The sequence below is a fragment of the Heloderma suspectum genome, chromosome 1 (assembly GCF_057233095.1).
Source record: "Heloderma suspectum isolate Gila_16-S chromosome 1, 16-S_ref, whole genome shotgun sequence".
Taxonomy (NCBI): Eukaryota; Metazoa; Chordata; class Lepidosauria; order Squamata; family Helodermatidae; genus Heloderma; species Heloderma suspectum.
In genome coordinates this window covers 387611444-387635784 of record NC_139458.1, presented here as the reverse complement: position 1 = coordinate 387635784, position 24341 = coordinate 387611444, and the positions used below count along the sequence as shown (strand labels likewise).

Below are 24341 nucleotides of genomic sequence, written 5' to 3'. Positions count from 1 at the left end.
TCTGTAAGGCCAACCACCTCCTTACTCGATCCTTGCCCATCTTGGCTCATTATGAGCTGCAGGGAGAGACTTAGGGAGGGGATCAAGGTGGTGGTGAATGGTGGAGAGGGCCTTTTCTGTGGTGGCCCCCATTCTGTAGTATTGCCCCCCCCCCCAGTGACCTCCATCATGCCTCCTCTTTGATGAGCTTCCACCCGGCTTTGAAAACCTGGCTGTTCAGGTGGGCATTTGGGGTGGGTTAGGGTTTTTTAGAGCCATGGTGTTTTGTTCAGTTGATTATGTAAATTTGTTGTATTTCATGTTGTTATTTGTACTGTATGCTGCCTAGAGTGGCTGGGTAGCTGGCCAGATGGGCGGCTAATCAATCAAACAAACAGTATCCATATAGTAAAATATGGAATATAGCTGTTATTCTGGATCCAAAAACTGTTTGAGGTGCAATCCCATGCATGTTTAGACAGAAAAAATGCCCAACAACTCTCAGCATTGCAATGCAAATGCAAGGCAAAAAATGCATCATTGGGCATTTTTTTCTGTCTAAACACGCATAGGAGAATTGCGCCCTTAAGGAAGGATGCGCGCATGGGAACGAAGACTCTCATCGCCTTTTGGTTTCCCTTTAAATGAAAGCCCCGCCCACTGAATTTGACACAGTCCGCCCTGGCCAGCCAATCGGAGCCTTGGTTGCGTCTTCTGTTTGTTACAAGTTTCCCCGAACGAGAAAGCGAAGTGAGTGTTAAGACATAGAGGCGCAGCGTACGCGAGGGGGAGCGTGGAAAAAGGAAGGGAAAGGGGGACGAAAAGAGCGTGTAGTAGCGATGCCCCCGAGAAACTGCAGGCAGCGTGGAGGAAAGGGAGAGAGATGGCACGTTAGACCCTTATCATGAGCAGAGCCCCCGCTTGGAGGTCTTTTTCGTTTCTTCCTAAACTCTTATTGCTTCAAGTGCCTTTACCTGCCCCTTGCAGAACAGAAACGCTGCCCGCTTGCTGCCGCTTCTGCTTCGGCTTCCTCTGCAAAAGCAGCAAAGGAAGATATTTAGCAAAAGCAAAAAGAAGTACGTGTGTAAGGGGGGTGGGGAAGTGGGTGGGTGTTAGCAAACGTATCCAGGATGTTGTAGGAATGAGAAAAGAGGAGCAAGATCGAATTGCTCTGTAGATCTGCCCTTCGCGGCTAGAAGTTGAGTGTATCTGGAGTTGCTGAACGCAAGCTGTCCTGAGGTCCTTCAAGTGTGGCGACGGCGGCAGCAGCTGTAGATGTGAGTGCAGACTTAACTCTTTCCTGGTTCCCTGGATTTGTACCATGCTCAAGATCCTTACGAAGAAGCTCAGGAATCAGAGTTTGAATGAGATTCAGCCCTTCCAGTTAAAGGTAAGAAGGAAGAGGAAATAATAATAACAATAAATGATAATTTGCAAACATGTACATCTCCTCTTTGGAGCTGTACTGATCACAGCAGCTTGGTACAGCTGGAGTCATTTTCCTATTTGCATCCTCCTGCTCACTGCATGACCTAAGAGTAAGAGCTGGTCTGTATACAGCTGCATAAGGCCTGTCCCTTTGAATACCAGTTTTCCTCAGCTGATACAGAAACTCGTGTGTTGAAGGCCTAGCACGTTTTGGACAGCCTGAACCCTGTGGATGCAAGGTTTATCACAGTGCCCATACATCATGAATTATTTTTGAAGGTCGATGTTGAGATGGCTCTTTCAAGGGATGTTTATGTCTGTCGTTCTTAAAATGTTCAGATTTGCTAAAGGTTTAGATTAGTTGGTGGAACTACTTGTGCAAAGCACTGTTTAAACCTAGCTGTTCTGCAAGGTAGTCATGGCTTGAGAATAAGCATCCCCTCTCTGCCAAACACAACGGGAATTACTTCTGATGACTAAACATGCATATGACTGCATTGCATTGAAGTATTATGCCTGCTTAGGTGTCAAACCTATTGAATTCAGCAGGACTGACTGCTGGGTAAATGTGAGTGGATCAGGCTGTACCTATGCTTATAGTTCTCATTGCTGTATGTGAAAGATACACCCGGATCTGAAGTTAACTTATTAAGGTCTGGCTGGCCTGCAGCTGTCTGGATCTTGTTACTTATAGTTGTACGTTCTTAAAGGCCAGGGACTCCTTTCTGCTGTGGCATCACTATTTTCTCTCCCCTTTCCCCTATAATGAAATATAAATATTGAGCAGAGCCAGTGAACATCAGAGTACCAGAGAAAGTTCTTCTTAACACCACTGTCAACTTGATATACTTTCTGAAGTCAGTGGGTTTGCGTGCATCCCCTAAGAGCAGAATCTCAGAAAAGTGTGAAAACTCCCTGAGCAATGGATATCCCATCTGAGACCCCCTTCTGGAGCTGTCTCTTGCACACATGATTCTAGGAGTGGTTTGCATCAAGTGTCTCTTAATGTTGGTATGTTAGATTTGGTTCTGGGCGGCTGTTGTCTTCGAAGCACTAGCATGAGTTTTCCTGAAGTTACTGTCATTTCTTCTAGAAAGAAAACAGTTGGAAAGGAGAAAGCAAGAGAGTCCCATGCAAGATGGAGAACACAAATCTTGCATCTTTATATTTAAAGCCTTAACTTTCTTTTTTCCCACAAATTTAGAATGATTGAGGATGGGAAACATACATAGCAGGCTTCTAGTTTTTAGTATTAATTGTACTTAATAGTACTTGGCTTGGAGTCTTGGAAGTATTTTCTGCAAATTAGGTAGGTCAAGTTTTGCAAAGCATGATTTTTTTTGTTAAAATAAATGCTTAAGGAAATGGAAATTATGATGGCGCCCACTTGGTAAAGGCACATAATAAAATACACATTTGCATGAGCAAAAAAATGGCTTCTTGTCTTCAAGCTTCTTTGTGTTTCCAGCCGTGGAATAGTTTTGCCCATTCATATGCTTGCAGTTTTATTCACTTATATCAAAGTTTGCAGCCTTAATTCATTTGCTAAGTGTGCTTTTGAAAGTGTTATGTGCAAGATCAGATTGTGAAGTCTTTGGTAGGATTGGTCTCCTGTTGATATTTCTGCAGGGTCTCCTCTATGGAGGTTCTAGTGATAATCTCATGTGCCCAAAAGGTCTAAATCAATATACATCAAAGGCAGTCCCCAGGGTTATGTCACACTTGAGCATCATACCAAGACACAGAGACTAGGCCAGGATGATGCAAGTTTAGTTAATGGCAGCTCCAAATGTTAAATAGATTGTAACTGGCAAAATGACTGAGGAACTTTAAACCCCCCAAAAACTATTTCCTTTAGTAAAAACGGGTGGGCAGCTTGTAGGCTGAAACTTCATTTGGGCCACAACTCCCATCAGCCCTCACCATTGGCTGTGCTGTCTAGGGCTGATGGGAGTTGTAGACTAAAACATCTGGAGGGCCGCATGTTGCCTGCTCCTGCTTAAGAACATAAGAGCCATGTTGGATCAGACTACAGGCCTATACAGTCCAACATTCTGTTTGCACAGAGGGCCCGTGGGAAAGCCACAACTAGGACATAACTGCAGTAGCATTCTCCTGCTCATGTTTCCCAGCAAATGACATACAGAGACACACTGCCTCTGGTACTGGAGCTAATGGATAGCTATCATGACTAGTAGCCATTGATAGCCTTATCCTCCATGAATTTGTCTAATCCCCCTTTAAAGCTATCACTACATCTTGTAGTAGTAAATTCCATAGTTTGATTATGTGTAGTGTGAAAGAAGTACTTGCCTTTATCTGTCCTGAATTTCCCACCAATCTGCTTCATTGGATGACCCCCAGGTTCTAGTATTATGAAAGAGGAAGAGTTTTTCATTATCTCCTTCCTCCCACCGTGCATAATTATGTACACCTCTAACATGTCTCCCCTTACTTGCCTTTTTTCCTAAGCTAAACAGCTCTAAAAGGTTGAATCTTTGCTCATAGGGGAGTTGCACAAGCCCCTTGATCATTTTGGTTGCTCTTTTCTGCACCTTTCTCCCCTCCCACAAACTTTAGAGACATTCAACCTCCAGTATCAAAGGGAGTATGCCTGTGGTCACCAATTGCTGCTGAACATGAGCGGGAGGGTGCTGTTGCACTTATGTCCTACTTGTGGGTTTCCCATGAGGCAGCTGGTTGGCCAGTGTGTGAACAGAATGCTGGACTAGATGGACCTTTGGTCAGATCCAGCATGGCTCTTCTTATGGTCTTATGAACTTTGACAACAACATTATGTTTTAGAATGTCAATACATTATAATTTCAAATAACATATTGGTTGATTCCAAAGTAGAATGTATATGTGTGTGTGTGTGTGGATGTTGGGGGCTGTGTGTATGTGTAAACTGACAGGGTCTGTTATGCCTGAGGATAGACAAAATGATTGGTGTTGCTGTCTTCTGTTTATTTTGAATATGGCAGGGCAAACAGATCTCAGTGGTGGGGGCAAGATTCCCATTAAGGCTCAAAGCTCTGGTCTTGGATATACTCAAGATGTAAGCTGGAAAAAAAGCTAGTTATTAAGAGCATGTGTTGTGGCGAACTGTCTATAAATCAATCAGCAAAGAGGGAGAGAGGTGTCTCTGAGGAATAATCACATGTAATCTGAAGCATGGGGAGAGCCTGCCATCATCTTCCATGACCGGCACCCCTGAATGCAGGCTTGCGTTCTCATAGCAGCTGATAGTTATTATAGTTTTCCATGAATCTGCCTTGAGTCTCTTTTCAAAATCTATGTTATATATTGGACACTTCCCTCATCCTGGAGCAGTGAGTTCCACACGTAGGTCTCCCCTCATTCATGTTCAGAAGTCATAGTTGTCTTTTAGTTATTTTTCTCTCCAAATAGACTGCTTTCTAAACAGAAAAAAATGGTTACTAAAACTGCAGTATCTGTTTCCAATTGCTATTTACCCATAAACTTGCTTGGTGGACTTAGGCAAACTACCTTCTTTCAGCCATAGCGCCTCCCGCCCCCCCGGGTCTGTAGTTTGTGGGTAATATTGACCTACAATCTATGGTGGGGTGTGTGGAGTACCAAGATAACTGTGTGTGTATGTGTGGCTTTGCTCACTCCAGTGTTATGTAAACGTTGTTATTAAATGATAGAACTCGCATTGGCTCCATTCCTCCATGTTATCTTAATTTATACTTCTACCAGTTTTATAGCCCAGTTGGATTTCTGCACCAGGGATGGGCAGATGTGAATCCTTGCCTGTTACTTATCTGGGCCAGGAGACAGAGGGCCAAGCCAACCTGTTTCCTTATCTTTGTCCCTCTCCAACATGTGTAAGATGGAAAAATGTTCCTGTATGTTTGCATCAAATGTTGGTTAGGCTGCTCCCTTCTTGAATGCTGCCTGGGTGGGCATGTTTCTTGTCTCTTTCAGTGTGCTTTCTCCCCTAGGTTCCAAAACAAGTGATAGTAGTCTGTTGTCTTGCACTTGGTGAAGTTGGAGCTTTGTTTTTCCTAAGTTGGGTCTCTATCGGACCTCCCAACCACTGCTAGCAATCCTCTGGCAAATGTGGCTAAGTCCACCTGAATCACATGGAGAACTTTTCACAAATGGCTTGCCATATGGGGCTCCCCCCCCCCCCCCGTACAGCTCCAAGTGGCCCTCTGCTTGGGAGGCTGTGTAAAACGCCCACAGTTGGGTGGCCATTTCAGCATTGCCCCAAAAGAGGACAAAAAAGGACACAAATTTACATAACATTTACAAATGCTAATTTATATGTAAACAGGGAAATTTACAACTAATTGCTCTAATTTAAATAGACATACAGTACATCTCCCAATAGTGACCTGCGTGCCTATCAGTCTGCCGTTCAGGTGCTAAACTGTTGATAAGCCACTTCAAACACCCTTGATCTTTAAATGGGTCTTGGACTGAGCAGCCCTTCAAATAGAGAACTGTCCTCTATAAAATAGGATCCATGGCCACCCTACCGCCATGGCCAGTCCTCAGTCACACCTGAGGAGCGGCAAACAGGCAATCATCCTTTAGTCTAATGGATGTTTAACAATATTTCTTTATACTATGGATTTAAATAAGTAATAGCCCAGTAGCAATTATAAGGGTGAACAAACAAGGAATGAGCCCAATGCCAGCCTGTACTCGTTATGAAAAAGCGTCTGTTACCTGTCACTAGTTGAATAGCTGCTTGTGTCATAGAAAGTTCATTTTGGTCTGTCGGTTCTGTTGCTCTGTATGCATTGGGGGTGGGGTTATCTCTCTTCCTTTGTCGTGTCTGTCAGAGTTCTTCTCTTTTTCTTTCTCCATCAGGTCCCTCTTCAGCTTCTTCTTTTCCAGCTGTCCCCAACGCTGCGCTCCACCGGTCGCTACACATGTATGCCTGTATGTCCACCTGTGTCATGGAAATCTAGTTAAGAGTCACTGTGACAACAGTTGAGAACTCTAGTCTAGAGACATGCCATATTTTCAGTAGTGCTTTGAGGCAGTTCTGGCTCCAGGTCTTTGAGGGCCATGGGCAAGGCCCCCTCAATGGGCCCCCTCCCTCCATGAGTCCCCCTTCTCACTGCCGCTGTCACCAGCCCCTTTTGCTCCTCATCCTCGTTCTCATCATTCCTACCACTTGCTTCTTTGATAGGCAGAGAGCCAGTGGGCAAGTAGGCAGGGGCACTTACTGCCCTCCTTTTCACCACCACCAGAGTGACAGGCAGCTGAACAAGCAGGTTGCAATGATGAAGAGGAGAAGCAAGTCCAGAGGCCTCGGCTGGGGTGCAGGTGCCCAGCCACGCCTACCTTTGATGCCAGCCCTGCTTCATGTAGTTTGTTGGGCACTACTGGAGTCCTGGGTTCCAGGTGCATGAACCCAGGAGGGGGCAGAGGACCATTTCAGGAAGAATATTCTACCTTGTGGATTCTTGCTATAAGCTGTGACCTTTCTAACTGTTTCAAGTGGTTTTGACTCCCTGTCTCTCCAGTTCCCGATTTTCGGAGCAATCCTTCCCGTGCAGTTTGCTAGTTCTGCTGAATTGGTTCATTTGCAGACTTGAACAGGATGTTTGGGACTATTGTTTCCGGGGGTAGAATACTTGGATTTTTGTTTTGTTCTGTGGTTGTGCAGTTGTTGCTTTAGATAGCTCTAGACAGCTTTCTCATTCACTTGATGAAAGTCTTGCTCAACAGGATTTATTTCCATGCTCTGTCTCCCAGAGCGGCTGTTTCTCTCATACTTCCCTCCTTGCTCTTTATGCATATTCTAGCTTTTTTTCCATTTAGGAAACGAGTTCCCTTAAGAGGAAGGCTTCCTTGCTCATTTTACTTCTGTCAGATGATCTTGCTGACTAATTTTAGTACTGCAGTGCCTATGAAAGGCACGTCCCATTTCAGAGGTTAGTTCTGTCTTGAAAATAATAATAAAGCTTCATAGACTTTGTTGCCAGATGCTCTTTAAAAATGCCTCACTCTGGAATACAGTGTCAAACAATGGGATTAGCTTCCTCTATAGGAACATAAATGAAGGAGAGAGTAGGATTGGTCCCACTGCCCCCTACCCACATTCAGCGTAACTTGTGAAAGAGCCTGTATGGGTAAGCCCCAGTACGCATCATTGGCAGGAATGGTATCAGGGGTAGGTACAGTTGTGCTCCTGCCAAGGGCCCCCACCTGAGCAGGGGCCCACTGAAAAGAGCCCCCTGGGCTTGTTGCTGCTCCTCTTCATCATTGCAATGTGCTTGCTCACCTCCCTCTCACTCTGCCCCAGACAACGCTGATGGTGAGAAGGAAGAGCAGGAGATGCCACTGCTGATTTGCTTACTGGCTCTCTGCCTGTTGGGTAAGGAAGTGGGAACAATGATGAGAAAGCGGAGCAATGGCAGCTGGTGGTCAGAAGGGAGACTAATTGAGGGAGTTGCCCACTGAGGGTGTCTTGCCCAAGGGTCCTCAGAAACCTGGAGCTGGCACTCTTCGTCAGGGGCCCTGCTACGTGTAGGCTGTTTTGTACGTTATGCCAAATGCCTGAGTGCGCAGGCACAGTCCCATTCCTTTCTGTGCATGTTCACGGTGTATGCATGGATGCACACAAACCTGCACGCATGTGTGCAGTCATTATTTCACAATTCTGTAACACTCCACAGCATTTTCAGGATAGTCTTGGAATGGTCCTGACCTTCTTAAAAGCTTTGGCTATCCTCTTCTTGTCTCTTTTTTCCCCTGTCATTTCCACCACCACCCCTGCTCTCCCTGCCCACCCCACCCCCAGCTCAGAAAAACTCATTGGTGGCCTTGAGACTTGTTTGAGTTCTACATGACTCAACGGAGCATTTTTATAGCTTAGCTAAATTGAAAGCAAGATTGTTCTGGTGCAGATGTAATGGTGGCTTCCTGCTAAGTATGGTTTAACTAGCGTTTCTGTAAGAACAGAGGAAGCTGCCTTATGCCGATTGAGACCATTGGTCCATCTCGTTCAGGACTGCCTGCAACGACAGCCAATGGCTCTCCAGGGCTTCAGACAGGGGCCTTTCCCAGTCCTACCTGGAAACGCCAGGGATTAAACTGGGGACCTTCTACATGCAAAGCATGTGGTCTACCACTGACTATGATTTGTGAATCCTGGTTAAAATGTGAGCCATATTCTCCAGGAAGCCGGTGTGACATCGACACCACAATATGGTAGCAGTGCTTTGCAAATCCTGCTTAGTATTAACCATGGGTTAACACTGGTGTAGGTGCAACAACCTCGGTTTATGGCATGGGTGGGCAACTTGTAGGCCAAAATACCTGTAGGGCTGCAGCTCCCATCAAACCTCGCTAGCATGGCCAATGGTGATGGGTGCTGTAGGCCAAAACATCTGGAGAGCCATAACCTGTCCACCCTTTGTTTAAGACACAAAAGAGAATTTATGCTGGAGCAGGAGATGGAGCCAGAGAATCAGGCTCCTGATTTGCAAAGCGGGGTTTGCAGGAAGTTTCTGTTAAATTTGCCTTAAAGCAGTTTACAGCTGTGAGATTGGAAGAAATGCTGCTCTGAATTGGATTCCTGACCTGGATTCCTGCATTGAGCAGGGGGCTGGACTCAGTGGCCTTGTAGGCCCTTTCCAACCCTACTATTCTATGATTCTATGAATTAACAGATAAGTTCCTGTCTAGGTAGGAGTGGTACCCAGCCCTCACTGCTAGATTTACTGGTGGCAAACAAACTGAAAACAAAAATCCGTTTTTGCTCCAACAATGGAGCCAAAGCAGTTGCTCCAGATAATAGCCTTAGAGTGAGTTTTGTTGTTGTTGGAGGCGTAATCATTAGAAACCAGTGGTACTGTCAACCTAATCAAGGACTGCCTGGAACCCATTTGGAGTAGGCTGAGAGTTAGGGCTGGTGTCAAGGGTAGGCATGGTCGGGACCTTCTGAGGGCCCACTCCCCAACGGAAGCCCACTGGAGTTGCTTCTCTTTTGCCTCATTTCAACTGGCTTGTTCATGCGCTTCTCACTCTATTCCAGTCAACCATGGCAATGAGAAGGAGAAGCAGTAGCAGAAGATGCCACTGGCTACCTGCTCACAGGCTCTCTGCCTATCAAGGAAGCAAGTGGTAGCAGTGATTAGAAAAGAGGATGAGGAGCACTATTGGGGCACCACCACTGAGAAGGCCCAATCTCTGGTACCACCTGCTGTAATTGGGTGAAGGGGCCCCTGCCATCAGTGCTGATGTTCCACACAGTGTGCTGGTGTTGAGGGTGGAGCTGCAGGCACGCTGCCCCCTCCCTGCAAAGCAATATAATTATCTAACTTTAGCAACATGTAAGTTGCTAAACAGGGCCAAGGGGGATCGGGCCCCATATAGCCCTGGCCACTACCTCTGATTTCTTAGGCCTTCTTATCTCTCTCTGCATTTGAAAACAACAGAAAGCAACATAGTGGTGGCTTAAGGATATGAAGCAAATTGAAACTGGCTGAACAAAAACCTAGGCCAGATGGGAAACATTAGATATGTTGTACTTTGTAACGTCCCTTGGAGAACATGGTGAGAGATGGAAAGGATGATTTCCTACAGAGGTAGGCACCCCTTGGAAACACTTCATTAGCTCTAGGACTACATAATTTGCATATACACTTATTCAGTGTTGTCAGTGCTAAGCCAAGCCAAAGTTGATGGTTGTGTGGATAGTATCATTATATAGTTTTTTCACTAGGTGGCATTGGACTTGATTGTATCTGGGTAGAGCTTCTTGTTGCTATCCTGTTCTTGTCCATGAGAGAATAAAGTTATTGTCCAGCATCTTCCTGACTGGTCTTTCCTTTAAGCCTTAAGGCTACGTGTACAATTACATTTTGTAACTGCATTTAATTTTAGTGCATGTGCTTCCAGGCAAAGCTTTATATTGTGCAATTTCCCTGCATCATTCACAGATTTTTACAGCAGGTCCAGTCTATGACATCTTCCAATTGTAACCCAGTATTTTCCCACTGTATTCTATCTTTCTTTCTTTTCACAAAAAAATCAATTAAGGAAGAAAAGACTGCACAATGCCTTTTGATCGGTAGGGCTGCTAGGAGCCCTCCATCTGGAAACACCCTGCGTTTTTCTACGCGATTTCATGTCTGTCTTCCAGTTCTTGTTAAATTCTCCAGAATGGTTAATTGAAAGCAAACCTAGAAATTATGGGATTTAGAAAACAATAGTGAATCTTGGTCTGGTTTCTGAGCCATTTGCACCTGCTAAGATAGCATTTTCTCTGCAGCATGAGTAACGGCCAAACTAGATGATAAGTGAAACATTTCACTGCATTCCACATAACTATGTTTTTGTTTTTAGAAGTATAGCCATGACTCTCTCGACCAGGGCCATTTTACTCCTGGAGTGGAGTTTCATGCTTTCTCTCTTTGCCGTGGTCCCTGTGAAAATGGCATACCCCTGAAGCTGCTAATCCCCCTGGAGGAAATAGTAGTTGGGGGGGGGCATGAATTTACCTTGAGTAAGCCCCTCTCCCTCTCTGTAATATAGGGATAATACAAAGGTAGGGCTGTCCTACAGTGATGCTGTTCAGGATGATTAAGATAAGGTAGGAAAAGGTCTCTTAGACAGCACACTATTTCAACACTAACTACTAGTAACATATAATAGTACATATTGTTCAATAAGTACATATTGAAATGCAAATTGTCTAGATTTTTTTTTCACAGTGCAAATTAATGTGGCATTGGGACTGAACACACTTACGAGTGAACATTCACGAAACTGGAGACTGGAAACAGAGTGATCCACCTATCTATATTTCATCTTAAATTATTTCCCAATATGTTTTTCTTCTAGATTTCCTACCCTCCAAGTGATGAGGAAGATAGTGATGATTCTGAGGGAGAGAACCAGGAACTTGCTCAGATCGACAGAGGTAAACCGTCTCAGTAAGGCTGTAGAATTTAACCTTCCACTGTTAATCTGCGGCACGCACCTGCTGGGGTGTATTGCCAACTTTAGTGTATCCAGTTATGTAATGTCATGATACGTGATCTCATTTAATCTTCGCCCGATACCCAGGAAGTCTTGCACTGGTGTGTGTTATGTCTTTCTCCTTTACTGATGTGTTTTCAATTGACTTGTATGTTTTAACTATAAGAACATAAGAAAAGCCATGCTGGATCAGACCAAGGGTCCATCTTGTCCAGCATTCTGTTCATAGAGTGGTCAACCAGCTGTCGTCGAGGAACCCACAAGCAGGACACGAGTGCAACAGCACTCTCTTACCCATGTTCCCCAGCTACTGGTGTACATAGGCATACTGCCTCTGATACTGGAGGTAGCACATAGCCATCAAGACTAGTAGCCGTTGATAGCCTTTTCCTCCAAGAATTTGTCTAACCCCCGTTTAAAGCCATCCAAATTGGTGGCCATCACTACATCCTGTGGTAGTGAATTCCATAGTTTAACTATGCCTTGTGTGAAGAAGTACTTCCTTTTATCTGTCCTGAACCACCAATCAGCTTCATGGGATTCTAGTTCTAGTGTTTTGAGAGGGAAAGAAATGTCTCTCTGTCCACGTTCTCCACACCATCCATAATTTTGTACACCTCTATCATGTCTCCCCCTAGCCTCCTTTTTCCAAGCTAAAGAATCCCAGCTGTTGTATCCTTCTCTCATAGGGGAGATGCTGCAGCCCCTTGATCATTTTAGGGTGCAATCCTATGCATGTTTAGACAGAGGAAAGGCCTACAACTCCCAGGATTCCTCAGCTAGCAAAGCTAAACATGCATAGGATTGCGCCCTTAGTTGCCTTTTTCTGCACTTTCTCCATCGCTACAATACCTTTTTTTTTTTAGGTATGGTGACCAGAACTATACACAGTATTCTAAGTATGGTCACACCATAGACTTGTATAGGGGTGGTATGGTGTTGTCAGTTTTATTCTATTATTTTGTATTTAATTTTACTTGTTTTTGAGCATTATTTGCAACAGAAAGGCAAGATAGAAATTTGATAAACAATGTGCTTCTCATATTAGACAATATTAGAGCATCCATTACTTAAATCTCTCACATGTTTTTATTTTACCCATGTTCAAATACCTGTGAAATTTTAAGCACCTCTGAGGACCCATGAACTTTCACCCTTTTTCCTGTTTTTTGCTAAACACAAGCGGACTTGCAGTTCACCCACTTGTATTCAAGCTTCTCCCCTTCATGGATCACTGCCTTGTTGTGGCGAAGGGGCTTGCGTAACTCAGTGAAGCCATAAGCTATGCCGTGCAGGGCCACCCAAGACGGACAGGTCATGGCAGAGAGTTCTGACAAAATGTGGTCCACTGGAGAAGGAAATGGCAACCCACTCCAGTATTCTTGCCAAGAAAACCCCATGGAACGTATCACAAGGCTAAAAGATATGACGCCAGAAGATGAGCCCCTCAGGTCGGAAGGTGTCCAATATGCTACTGGGGAAGAGCAGAGGGTATTTCCAAGTAGTGCCAGAAAGAGTGAAGCGGCTGGGCCAAAGCCGAAAGGACACTCAGCTGTGGATGTGTCTGGTGGTGAAAAGAAAATCCGATGCTGTAAAGAACAATATTGTTTAGGAACCTGGAATGTCAGATCAATGAATCAAGGTAAGCTGGAGGTGGTCAAACATGAGATGGCAAGATTGAACATCGACATCTTGGGAATCAGCGAACTAAAATGGACAGGCATGGGCGAATTTAATTCAGGTGACCATCATATCTACTATTGTGGGCAAGAATCCCTTAGAAGAAATGGAGTAGCACTCATAGTCAACAAAAGGGTGGGAAAAGCAGTACTGGGGTACAATCTTAAAAATGATAGAATGATCTCACTACGAATCCAAGGCAAACCATTCAACATCACAGTAATTCAAGTCTATGCCCCAACCACTGAGGCCGAAGAAGCTGAGGTTCATCGGTTTTATGAAGACCTACAACACCTTCTAGAACTAACATCAAAAAAAGATGTCCTCTTCATCATAGGAGATTGGAATGCTAAAGTAGGAAATCAAGAAATCACCGGGATAACAGGCAGGCATGGCCTTGGTGTACAAAATGAAGCAGGACAAAAGCTAATAGAGTTTTGCCAAGAGAACATGCTGATCATAGCAAACACTCTTTTCCAACAGCACAAGAGGCGACTCTACACATGGACGTCACCAGATGGTCAATATCGAAATCAGATTGATTATGTCCTTTGCAGCCAAAGATGGAGAAGCTCCATACAGTCAGTCAAAACAAGACCTGGAGCTGACTGTGGCTCAGATCATGAGCTGCTTCTTGCAAAATTTCGGCTTAAATTGAAGAACGTCGGGAAAACCACTAAACCGTTCAGGTATGACCTAAATCATATCCCTGATGAATATACAGCGGAGGTGAGGAATAGATTTCAGGGATTAGACCTGATAGACAGAGTGCCTGAGGAACTATGGACGGAGGTCCGTAACATTGTTCAGGAGGCAGCAACGAAATCCATCCCAAAGAAAAAGAAATGCAAGAAAGCGAAGTGGCTGTCTGATGAGGCTTTACAAGTAGCTGAGGAAAGAAGGGAAGCGAAAAGCAAGGGAGAAAGGGGAAGATATACCCAACTGAACGCAGAGTTCCAGAGAATAGCAAGGAGAGACAAGAAGGCCTTCTTAAATGAAGAATGCAAAGAAATCGAGGAAAACAACAGAATGGGAAAGACTAGAGATCTCTTCAAGAAAATTGGAGATCTCAAGGGAACGTTTTGTGCAAAGACGGGCATGATCAAGGACAAAGAAGGCAGGGACCTAACAGAAGCAGATGAGATTAAGAAGAGGTGGCAAGAATACACAGAAGAACTATACAGGAAAGATCTGAATGTCCCTGATAGCCATGATAGTGCGGTCACTGAACTTGAGCCGGACATCCTCGAGAGTGAAGTCAAGTGGGCCTTAGGAAGCATTAGTAACAACAAAGCTAGCGGAGATGACAGTATTCCAGCTGAGCTATTTAAAATCCTAAAAGATGATGCTGTTAAAGTGCTGCATTCAATATGCCAACGAATTTGGAATACTCAACAATGGCCGCAAGACTGGCAAAGGTCAGTTTACATTCCAATTCCAAAGAAGGGCAACGCCAAAGAGTGTTCAAACTACCGCACAATTGCGCTCATTTCGCATGCCAGCAAGGTGATGCTCAAAATCCTACAAGCTAGGCTTCAGCAGTATGCGAACCGAGAACTACCGGAAGTACAAGCTGGGTTTCGAAGAGGCAGAGGAACTAGAGATCAAATCGCCAACATTGGCTGCATCATGGAGAAAGCAAGAGAATTCCAGAAAAACGTCTATTTCTGCTTCATTGACTACGCTAAAGCCTTTGATTGTGTGGATCACAACAAACTGTGGCAAATTCTGAAAGTGATGGGAGTACCAGACCACCTTACCTGTCTCCTGAGAAACCTGTACGAGGGTCAAGAAGCAACAGTAAGAACCAGACATGGAACAACCGATTGGTTCAAAACTGGGAAAGGAGTACGACAAGGCTGCATATTGTCACCCTGCTTATTTAACTTATATGCAGAGTACATCATGAGAAATGCCGGGTTGGATGAATCAGAGGTCGGAATTAAGATTGCTGGGAGAATTATCAACAACCTCCGATATGCAGACGATACCACCCTAATGGCAGAAAGCGAAGGGGATCTCAAGAGCCTCTTGTTGAGGGTGAAAGAGGAGAGTGCAAAAGCTAGTTTGAAACTCAACATTAAAAAAACGAAGATCATGGCATCTGGCCCCATCACTTCCTGGCATATAGAAGGGGAAGAAATGGAAGCAGTGACAGATTTTACTTTCTTGGGCTCCAAGATCACCGCAGACGGTGATTGTAGCCATGAAATTAAAAGACGCTTGCTCCTTGGGAGGAAAGCTATGGCCAACCTAGACAGCATAGTAAGAAGCAGAGACATCACCTTGCCAACAAAGGTCCGTCTAATCAAAGCTATGGTTTTCCCAGTAGTAATGTATGGCTGTGAGAGCTGGACTGTAAGGAAGGCTGAGCGCCGAAGAATTGATGCTTTCGAACTGTGGTGCTGGAGAAGACTCTTACGAGTGCCCTGGACTGCAAGGAGGTCAAATCAGTCCATCCTAAAGGAAATCAACCCTGAGTGCTCATTGGAAGGACAGATAATGAAGCTGAAGCTCCAATATTTTGGCCACCTAATGCGAAGAGAAAACTCCCTGGAAAAGACCCTGATGCTGGGAAAGACTGAAGGCAAAAGGAGAAGGGGACGGCAGAGGATGAGATGGCTAGATAGCATCACGGATGCAATGAATATGAACTTGAGCACGCTCCGGGAGAGAGCGCAGGACAGGAAGGCCTGGCGTGCTATGGTCCATGGGGTCACGAAGAGTCGGACACGACTGAACGACTGAACAACAACAATTCAAGCTTCTACTTTCTACTCTCTCCTCCTTGTTCCCTCAAAATTTATATATATATATATATATGTGTGTGTGTGTGTGTGTGTGTCTGTCTATATGTCTATACATAATTTTTTTGTTAGGAATGGCCAAATGAGCGATGCTTGAGATCTCTAGGATTCTCCAAATATCGTCTCACCTCTTGTGTCGTGCTTGATTCCTGTTCGTGTTTGCAATGCCTGCTCACTTTGCACGAACAAGAGAGTTGCACAAATCTCCTAACATTTGTGCAGATTTCCTCCATAGACTAAAATAGGTCTGATTTCGTCCACTGAGAAAATTTGTGCAAATTAGGAAATCTGCACAAAGCGAACTTGGAATTGGGAATAAGGCAAACATGAGCACATGGCTGATGATTTGCAAACATTTTCAGCGGATATGTGCTCACGTTTGGGGCTTCGAGTGGAGCAGGCTTTCATGTTTCATGAACAAAAATGGAATTCTCATACGTCCCTGAAATACACATATTAGACATGAATGTGGTGCTCAAGAATGCATTTATGCTGTTTAAATGTAATGTGAGAAGTGAGATGCTGAGCAATCCATAATGACCCCCCAGATATATTGATTAAGGGGGAGTAGGGTGAGGGTAGTATGTTTTGCTGTGTTTTGAGGGTGGTGTGGGAGTTCACAGTGGTCCAGTGTTTAAATTAGACATTTAAATTCAAAAGGGATCCCATGTCCTGAAAGGGCACAGTTCATTACTATTTTACAGTGGTAGAAGAACGAAGCCCTATTTGGGCCCCGCCTCTCTGTCATACCCCAGTTGTAGCTGCTTTCCACCTACGTGTGTGCATGTGTGCGCGCGCATGTGTGTAGGGTCTGTGGAGGCTCCCTGTGCAGTTTAGAAGGTTTCTAAATTGCACAGGAAGTCTACATGGGTAGCGCGGGCTCCTGCTTCAGAAGTTCCCCCACAATACATGGAAGGTGGCAGTGACAGGGGCCGCTCCCATTCTGCCCCCTCACATTATGAGGACGAATACCCAAATAGGGCTTTAGAAACTTACTGTTTAGGGCTCAGCCTCGTCACTCTCAATTCTCCCTGTCTTTCGCCCCCTCCTCTCCCCAGCTCAACAGTGCCCAGTTCCTCCTACTGCAGCGAAGCCCTTCTCTGAAGGCACAGCAAGCCACACAGTGCAAGTTGGTTCCTGGGTCCTAGCAAATAGGCAGGCCTTTCCCCTCTTCTTTATCAATCAGCTGTGACTACAACAGCAGTCTTTTTTGCTGATTACTCCAGAGTGGGGAGGTCTCTGCTCCCAACCCCCAGCCAATCTTGGGGGAGGCTCTAGTCTAGCTCCTTCTTCCAGGCTCCCTGGTGAAGCAGTCATTGGATGGGAACGAGGGAGGGAGACTGGGTCCACCAGTTCCGCTTTATGTGGTAGCCAGGGGAAGGTCTTGCCGGTTGCTCATTTTTAAAAATATATCCTTCCTCAGAGAGAAGACGGAATTGCACCTTGACCCCGCTGGCAACCAATCAGCTGCAGAATCAAGAAAACCAGTGCGGCAAAGTGCGGGCCCATTTTCCTCCTGGGTTGGACCGCCACAGCTCGGAAGAGGAACTGGAACGTATCAGCTGCGAATTTGCTGCCGAGAAACGGAAGTGGTCGCAGGTCAATCGGCTTGCCTGCTGTGGTGACAGTTACAATACCTCCTCTAGTGACGAGGAGGTGAAGAACTTGTGTGGCATGTCCTTCCGGCCTGTGGTTGAAGCAGTGGATGGCTTGCATGCCAGCTCCAGCCCGGTGCTCTTCAGTGCCTCCCCTCCCAAGAGACTCCAGCCCTTGGTACGGACCCCAACATCCCGGCCTCTCATCTTCACGAGTGTTGGAGCCAGCTTTGAGCAAGTGATGCCGTGTAAACGACACCGGCAGGGCTACGGAGACAAGGTTGGTAGGCCCAGCCTTGACCTGGAGAAAATGCAGCAGGTAAGGCAGTGTTCCATTTGTGAGAGCTACGTTTTGTCAGCTTCATTGCTGACCTCACAGCAAACATATCAGAAAATCCTTGCTCAACCATTCCTTGCTTTGGCATGCCTGGAACTGACTTGGGTGCCCTGGGATCATGTAGTCCCAGCCTAATAGCCCTTAGGCCCAAGTAGGCTAGTAAATAGAGTTTTGCATTGTTGGGTTTTAAAGTTTTTGGTTTCTGCTTGAGCCTGTTTTTTTGTCCCCAGCCTTATCTGGCTGTCTGAATCCAATTTCATGTTGCCTCTACTCTGGTCTACTAATGGACAAATCTGTCAATTTCTTTTTCTCTCACTTTCCCATCTTTATTTTGAGTTGGCCCAAACTTTGAGATTTTTTAAAGTTTTCATAAATACATAATAATGTTTGTGCACATTTTTCATAATACATGCATTTTGTATGCATTTTGCTTAACATACACATTTTTTTGTAAGTCAGTTTCCTATTACAATGCATTCTGGAATGTTATTTCTCCTCATATACACATTTTATATAAATGTTTTGATTGGAGAACTCCATTACAAAATTTGGAGAGGTGTGAATTTTGTAGGTTAACTGAATTTTGGTTTGCATTGTGGTTTGAAAGTGCAAAGTTAAATAATTTTGCATTAAAATGTGAACTAAACAAATTTCTCCTCCATCCCTACTCTGGACTTGCTATAATTCTAATGTTGGTGGGATGAGGTCTGACTTTCCTCCTTCTGGTTGTGCTCTTGATTCATTACAAAAACGATGACTTCCTCCTGCAGGGCAGGGACCGTAACACAGGTGCCGAGCACCTGTTTTGCATGTAGAAGGTCCCAGGTTCAATCACTGACATCTCCAGCAGGTGATGTGGAAGACCCCCCACCCCTCCCCCTGAGATCCTGGAATGCTGTTCCCAGTCAGAACAGACAATACTTGGCTAGGTGGACAACAAGAGTCTGATCTGGTATAAGGCAGCTTCCTGTGTTCTTCTGCCATTGGTTCAATTTTCTGATTCTCTCCTTTCTGCTGGGAACACGTTCTATACCTGTTTGGTTTAATCAGCTGAGGCCACTGGTGTCCCAGTGCCTTGCACATTGGTCCTGATGGTGGTGCATTGTTCTGTTGTAATGAGTTGGAATGAGCAGCTGCCCCATCTGCTTGTCATGCTAGGCTGCTTGCGCCTTTGCAGAGGAGTGTTTGGTGTGGTATGCATGTTTCTTTGCATTTGGCTCTCTTCCCAACCGCTTTCCCTCCCCCCTCCTTTTAAATTGGTCTGAAACGGCTTGGCTTGTGCATAAAGGCACCGATTACATTGACAGTGTTATTGTACGGTCTCTCTTGTGCCCCTTGATCACTGTCCTTGGGCAATGTCCTAATTACACCGAGGACCTGCTGCCAGCCATATGCATTTTAATGAGGGCTTTGTGTTAGTGTCCCAGAAAGACCAGGGTCATGGCTGGCCTCTGGCAGTAGGGGTGGCCTCTTTTTTTTCAGGGGAGCCAATGGTGAAGCTTCATAGGACATGAGGCAGATGGTGTGTGTATGTGTGTGGTGGGCGAATGGTTTCAGTTGCTTGAGGTGACAGCAGTCCAAAATGAGCAGAAGAGGACCAAGCTCCTGTCCCTCTCATAGTTGTGTAGAATGTTGGTTTTTGATGGCTGCAACTCGTCCTGCAAGCAGGGGAGAAGTTTCACCTGCTGAAATCCTCTCTGCTACGCAACTCTTAAAGGTGCAAGAGCGCGGTCATCCTTGGGATCTAGTCGCTGGCCTACCAACAAAATGTTAAGCGGGGGAGAAGGGGCAACATTCCAGAAATTCAGCAGCGGCTCTCGGAGCACTTGAGTTCGTGCTTCTGAGGTGAGGTGAGGTGAGGTGGGGCCAATCCACAGTGTAAACGGATGAAGAGGAGCAAAAAGAGCTGTACTACGGAACCTGTAATGGGCAACTGTGAGAGAGCAAAACAAACCAAGACCTGGTGCCCCCCAAAAGTATTTGGGTTTTTCTTTTTCTTGACAATCGCAGTAGAGGGCTTTATTTTGCACGATAAGTGAAATTAGTGAGTACCAAGGCATTGGAATGACTGTCAAAGAATTTAGCACTTTGATTAAAATCAGTCAGTCCCTCTAATAGTGAACTTGGTTGGTGAGTGTGGACAGAAAGGGAACCAAAATGAGGCCACTGAGAAACAAGAGGAGAAGTTTTAGCATGCTTGAGGAAACCATACATTGCTGAATTTAAGAAGAATAATGAAAAAAAACCCTAAGGGTGCAACCCCCGCACCGAAAACAGTCCAGTGAAGCTTGAGCATGCTCAATAGCTATGGAATGTTGAGTGTTGGAAAAGAAAGATGGAGAAGGGGTGGGGAATGGAATAGAGTATGCTGGAGAAGGGCTTGGGTGGCTGGCTGTACTCCTGAGCAGGAATTCTCCTTTAGGAGGTGCAGATACACCACACCTTGTTTAACATGTTGGGCTACTTGTATTTTTAGGTTTATTATTGTTTTGCAGAGAATTATGTGCTCCCCCCCCCCCCCGCCAATTTGTGGCTATGAGCTTGACTCATCCATATGTCTTTACTGGGAGAGAAAAAAATGTTTTGCATCCATATCTCCCCAAGCATCTGGCACTGCAGTATCCAACTCCTCAGACATTCACTCAACAAAGAGGAAGTAATTCTGAGCAGCTGGGAACATCTTGATGTCGTACCACCTCTCAATTCAATCTCTCCCCCCCCCCATCCCCCAGTTCTCCAGTTGCTATGAGAAGTAGAGTGTTGCTCTTTTGTCCTGAAATGGCAAACCACTTGGACGGATACAGTGGGCACAATCCAGTCCCAAAAAAGAAGTTGCTGTTACCTTCTTGTGAAATCAGTGGTGCACTTTGGTTCATTGATTTGAAGGGAACTTACTGGCAACCTAGCACTTACGTGAGCATGCCCATGAACTAGTTGAGCCTCAGCATCTGGCCCGAGCTGAAAAGATGGGGTTTTGTTACTTCGTTAAGACCAGCCTTCCCCAACCTGGTCCCTTCCAGATGTGTTGGACTACAAATCCCACCATCCCCAATGAACACAGGAAGCTGCCTTAAACCAGACCAGCCTATTTGTCTGCCTAGCTCTATATTGCCTTCCACATCACCTGTTAACCTGATCCTTTTAACTGGAATGACAAGATTGAACCTGGGACCTTAGTGCAATCAAAGCATGTGCTTTGAGCCCCTCTCTCAATGTAACTTTCCTGATGTCTTTATAGAAGAATCTCATCTCCCTCCCTCCAACCCCCACGATGAACCGCGGTGGCTTAGTGGTTAAGACGCTGAACTGCAGACCGGAAGGTTGGCAGGACAGCAGTTCGAGACCCGAGTGCCGCGTGACGGAGTGAGCTCCCGTCTTCATTCCCAGCTCTTGCCAACCTAGCAGTTCGAAAGCAAGAAATTGCAAGTAGATAAATAGGTACCTCTTCGGCGGGAAAGGTAACAGTGTTCCATGCACCTCGGTGTTCAGTCATGCCGGCCACATGACCACGGAAGCGTCTTGGGACAGCGCTGGCTCTTCGGCTTAGAAATGGAGATGAGCACCGCACCCTAGAGTCGGACACGACTGGTTGGGGACACCTTTAATCTACACATGCAACAGAATAAAATGGTCAATAGACTATTCTACTTTCAGACTGCAGTTGGTGGGTTGCACAGCTTGTTTCTCAGTGCTCCCTTATTGCTTATTGTCTCTTCAAGAGGAAGAGCTCTCTTGGGGCAGGTCCCAAACCACCAAAAATACCAGCATATTTTAGCTTAAAGCTCTCACTGCTGATATCTAAGGCTTAGGAGAGGCATTTTAACCTTTTAGAATGGAGTGGGCAGGAAACTGCACAAAAGCCAGGAAATAGCTGAACTATTGGTGGTTGGGGAAAGGACGTGGGGCCAGGAGAATGGGCGTGATCATCTGGGGAACTCAGGTGGGCCAGAATGGGACCCCACGGTTGTGCACCCCTGCTTTAAGAGACAGTGTGAGCAACTGGCAATAAGCTATAGGTTTGAGGCCAAAGCAATCACTTGTTTTTTAATTGCAATTGCCTGACTCACTGGAAGCTTTCCCAGCTTTGCAGCCACCCTTTTGACTCTGAGCTCTGCAGCCTGGTAAGAGGGTATTAGAGTTGGGCTGTTGCTCTGGATGTCGTCCAAAAGGAAAGGTCATGCTGACAGCCCGTGTCGCACATACTTTGGTTCCTGTGTAGTGCCAAGGTAGTGTTCTAAGCGCTTCTAGGGTGTGAACGCTGTCCAACCTGCTCCGTAATTCAGTCAGATGGCTGCACACAGTGCTTCTTGTTTAGCCCATGTCAACAATACACCCATTCTCCCGAGTGCTTGTGTGTCAGTACCTACAACTGCTTGGGTTAGACTGAATGTGTGTGTTTGGGGGCAAGGCGGAATGTTAATCTGTTTTTTAAAATGACAGGGCATGCTATTTGAGATTGGGTTATCTCACTCAGTGACCTGGTTCACACACTCACTGCAGCGCACCATGGCTTATTTAAGCCATGGTGGGTTGCAGTGCCTGTGGGCACCATGTTGCTGATTCAAGCCCCTTGCTGTGGCTTCTCATGTCGTCTGAACCTGACAAGGGTGGCTTGTAGGGTGCTTTGTTAACCACCCCAACAACAGGCCATGGGTTCTGGGTGTTTTGTTAACCACCCCAACAAGCCACCCTCGCTGGGTTCGGATGACATAAGAAGCCATGCCTGACAAGCCTAATTTTGTAAATCGGGCTGGCATGCGACTGGCATGTGCAGGCTGGCTAACAAGCCACTGTGACTTATTAGCCATCCTTGCATTGCGCAAACCGGCCCAATAATTTCAGCAGTGAGGAAGGACTGCTTCATCATTAAAGCCAATCTTGGCAAAAGATTCTCGGAGAGGCCCCCACTCCCTCTCCCAAATGTTCCTAACAACCAGTCTATCGAAGCAAGTAACACTGGTATAATATGGTCCTCCTGTCCGGTTCCAGCTAATGCTTCATTTTAATTCAGCTGCAGCTTTCACAATCGTCAGGGGCAACCCTTCATAAACGTTCCAGGAAACTTTCCAGACATATATTTTCAGAGGAAAGCCTCTTTTGCTTCACAAATGGAGGTTTGTTGTGGTTCCCGAATATATCTTGTAAGTTGTCCCATTTCCTATGTGCCCTTTTGTGATATCTGTGATCAGCAAATGGTAGGTTCTTCCCTTCTGGAAGTGAGAGCGGTATGACAAAGATACATACGAAGTGAAGATTTCCCAAGCATTTCATTTTAATGTATCCTCATCTTTAAGGATCAGGGCAGTTTATACCATTATAAATGACACAAGGTATAAAAATATACACAACATAACACAGCTGAAGACTGCCTGACACTTGACCGTAACCTCTGGAGTGGGACTGCAGCCGGTCATAGAGTATAAATGGAGTACTGTCTTATTGTCTTCTGCCACCAAATGCCTGTCCAATGAAAAGTTTCTCATTACTTCTGGAAGAGGCTCATGACCACCTACCCTTTGTCTGCTGTCCCCACCAATGACCTATTGAATAGAAGATTTCCCCTAAATAGGTCTCCCATTCACTATTCTCTATAGTCCTCCTTCTTAAAGAAGAATCTCTATCATCTGGGGGGGCAAGTGACCTACTTTGCCAGCCACTGGAAGCCAGTGCTGACCAGGACTTCATGCACAGCCTCCCTTGCTTTTCAAATGAAGCCCTCCAATCAAATTGACAGCAGCAGCAGTTGGGCCTATCTGTATAAGGAGGCGTGATTGCGCTTGGAGATTCTATCCTTCATGAGGAGCCCCAGTGGCAAAGCATCAAAACACAAGCAAGTTAAGCACTTGTGCGAGTTTAGCCACAGGGCAAAGAAGCCAGAGCAGTAAACTCTTCCTTCCCTACTCATAGGAAGTAACTGTACTTCCTATATATTTATATATATTATATAAATATATATATTTATATATATTATATTAAATATATTCTCCACCTTCTCCTAGTAACAGCTTAGTTTTCCAGGAAAAAAACCCTAATAGCAATAATAATAATAATAATAATAATATAAACCACTTATGAAGGTAGGACACTTTCAGGGGTGTAGAGGCTATCCAGTGTATTGCACTGAGTGCCACATGTATGACTACCTGCCTGCTGGACAGAAATCGTGGGTGTGTGCTCGGTGTAATAAGCTCCTGGTTCTCAGGGAACAAGTTCGTTCTCTTGAAGCCAAGGTTGCTGACCTGGAGAAGCTAAGAGAGGCAGAGAGGTTGGTGGACATAATTATGTCCTTTCAGGGGCATAATAGCTGTGTCCCACTCCCAGGGTGACAGCTCCTCAGCTGTCACAGAGAATGGGCATCTTGGGGAAGGAGGGCGTCATTCTGAGGAAGAGGGAAATGATCCCTTAGAAGGACCCATTTCTTGGGAGACAAGCAAATATCCTCTTGCGCCAAGGATGTGCCTCCTGGGTGGGTGGGGCTTGTGGTAGTGGGAGATTTGATCATTAGACATATGGGCAGCTGGGTTTGTGATGGGCTTGTAGACC

The 24341-nt window shown here is 45.5% G+C and overlaps 1 protein-coding gene across 5 annotated transcripts in view; it reads left to right on the top strand.

Annotated features, from left to right (window-relative positions):
• The first annotated feature begins 731 nt into the window (after window positions 1–731).
• The window catches only part of LOC146359974 (uncharacterized), a 74857-nt gene continuing 51247 nt past the window's right edge, over window positions 732–24341 (top strand). For all 5 annotated transcript variants that reach the window (XM_084828551.1, XM_084828550.1, XM_084828552.1 and 2 more), the window contains exons 1-3: window positions 732–1369; window positions 11242–11320; window positions 17290–17780. In XM_084828551.1, the coding sequence (XP_084684677.1) occupies window positions 1301–1369; window positions 11242–11320; window positions 17290–17780 (639 nt within the window). In that variant the 5' untranslated portion in view covers window positions 732–1300. The remainder of the gene's footprint in view (window positions 1370–11241; window positions 11321–17289; window positions 17781–24341) is intronic.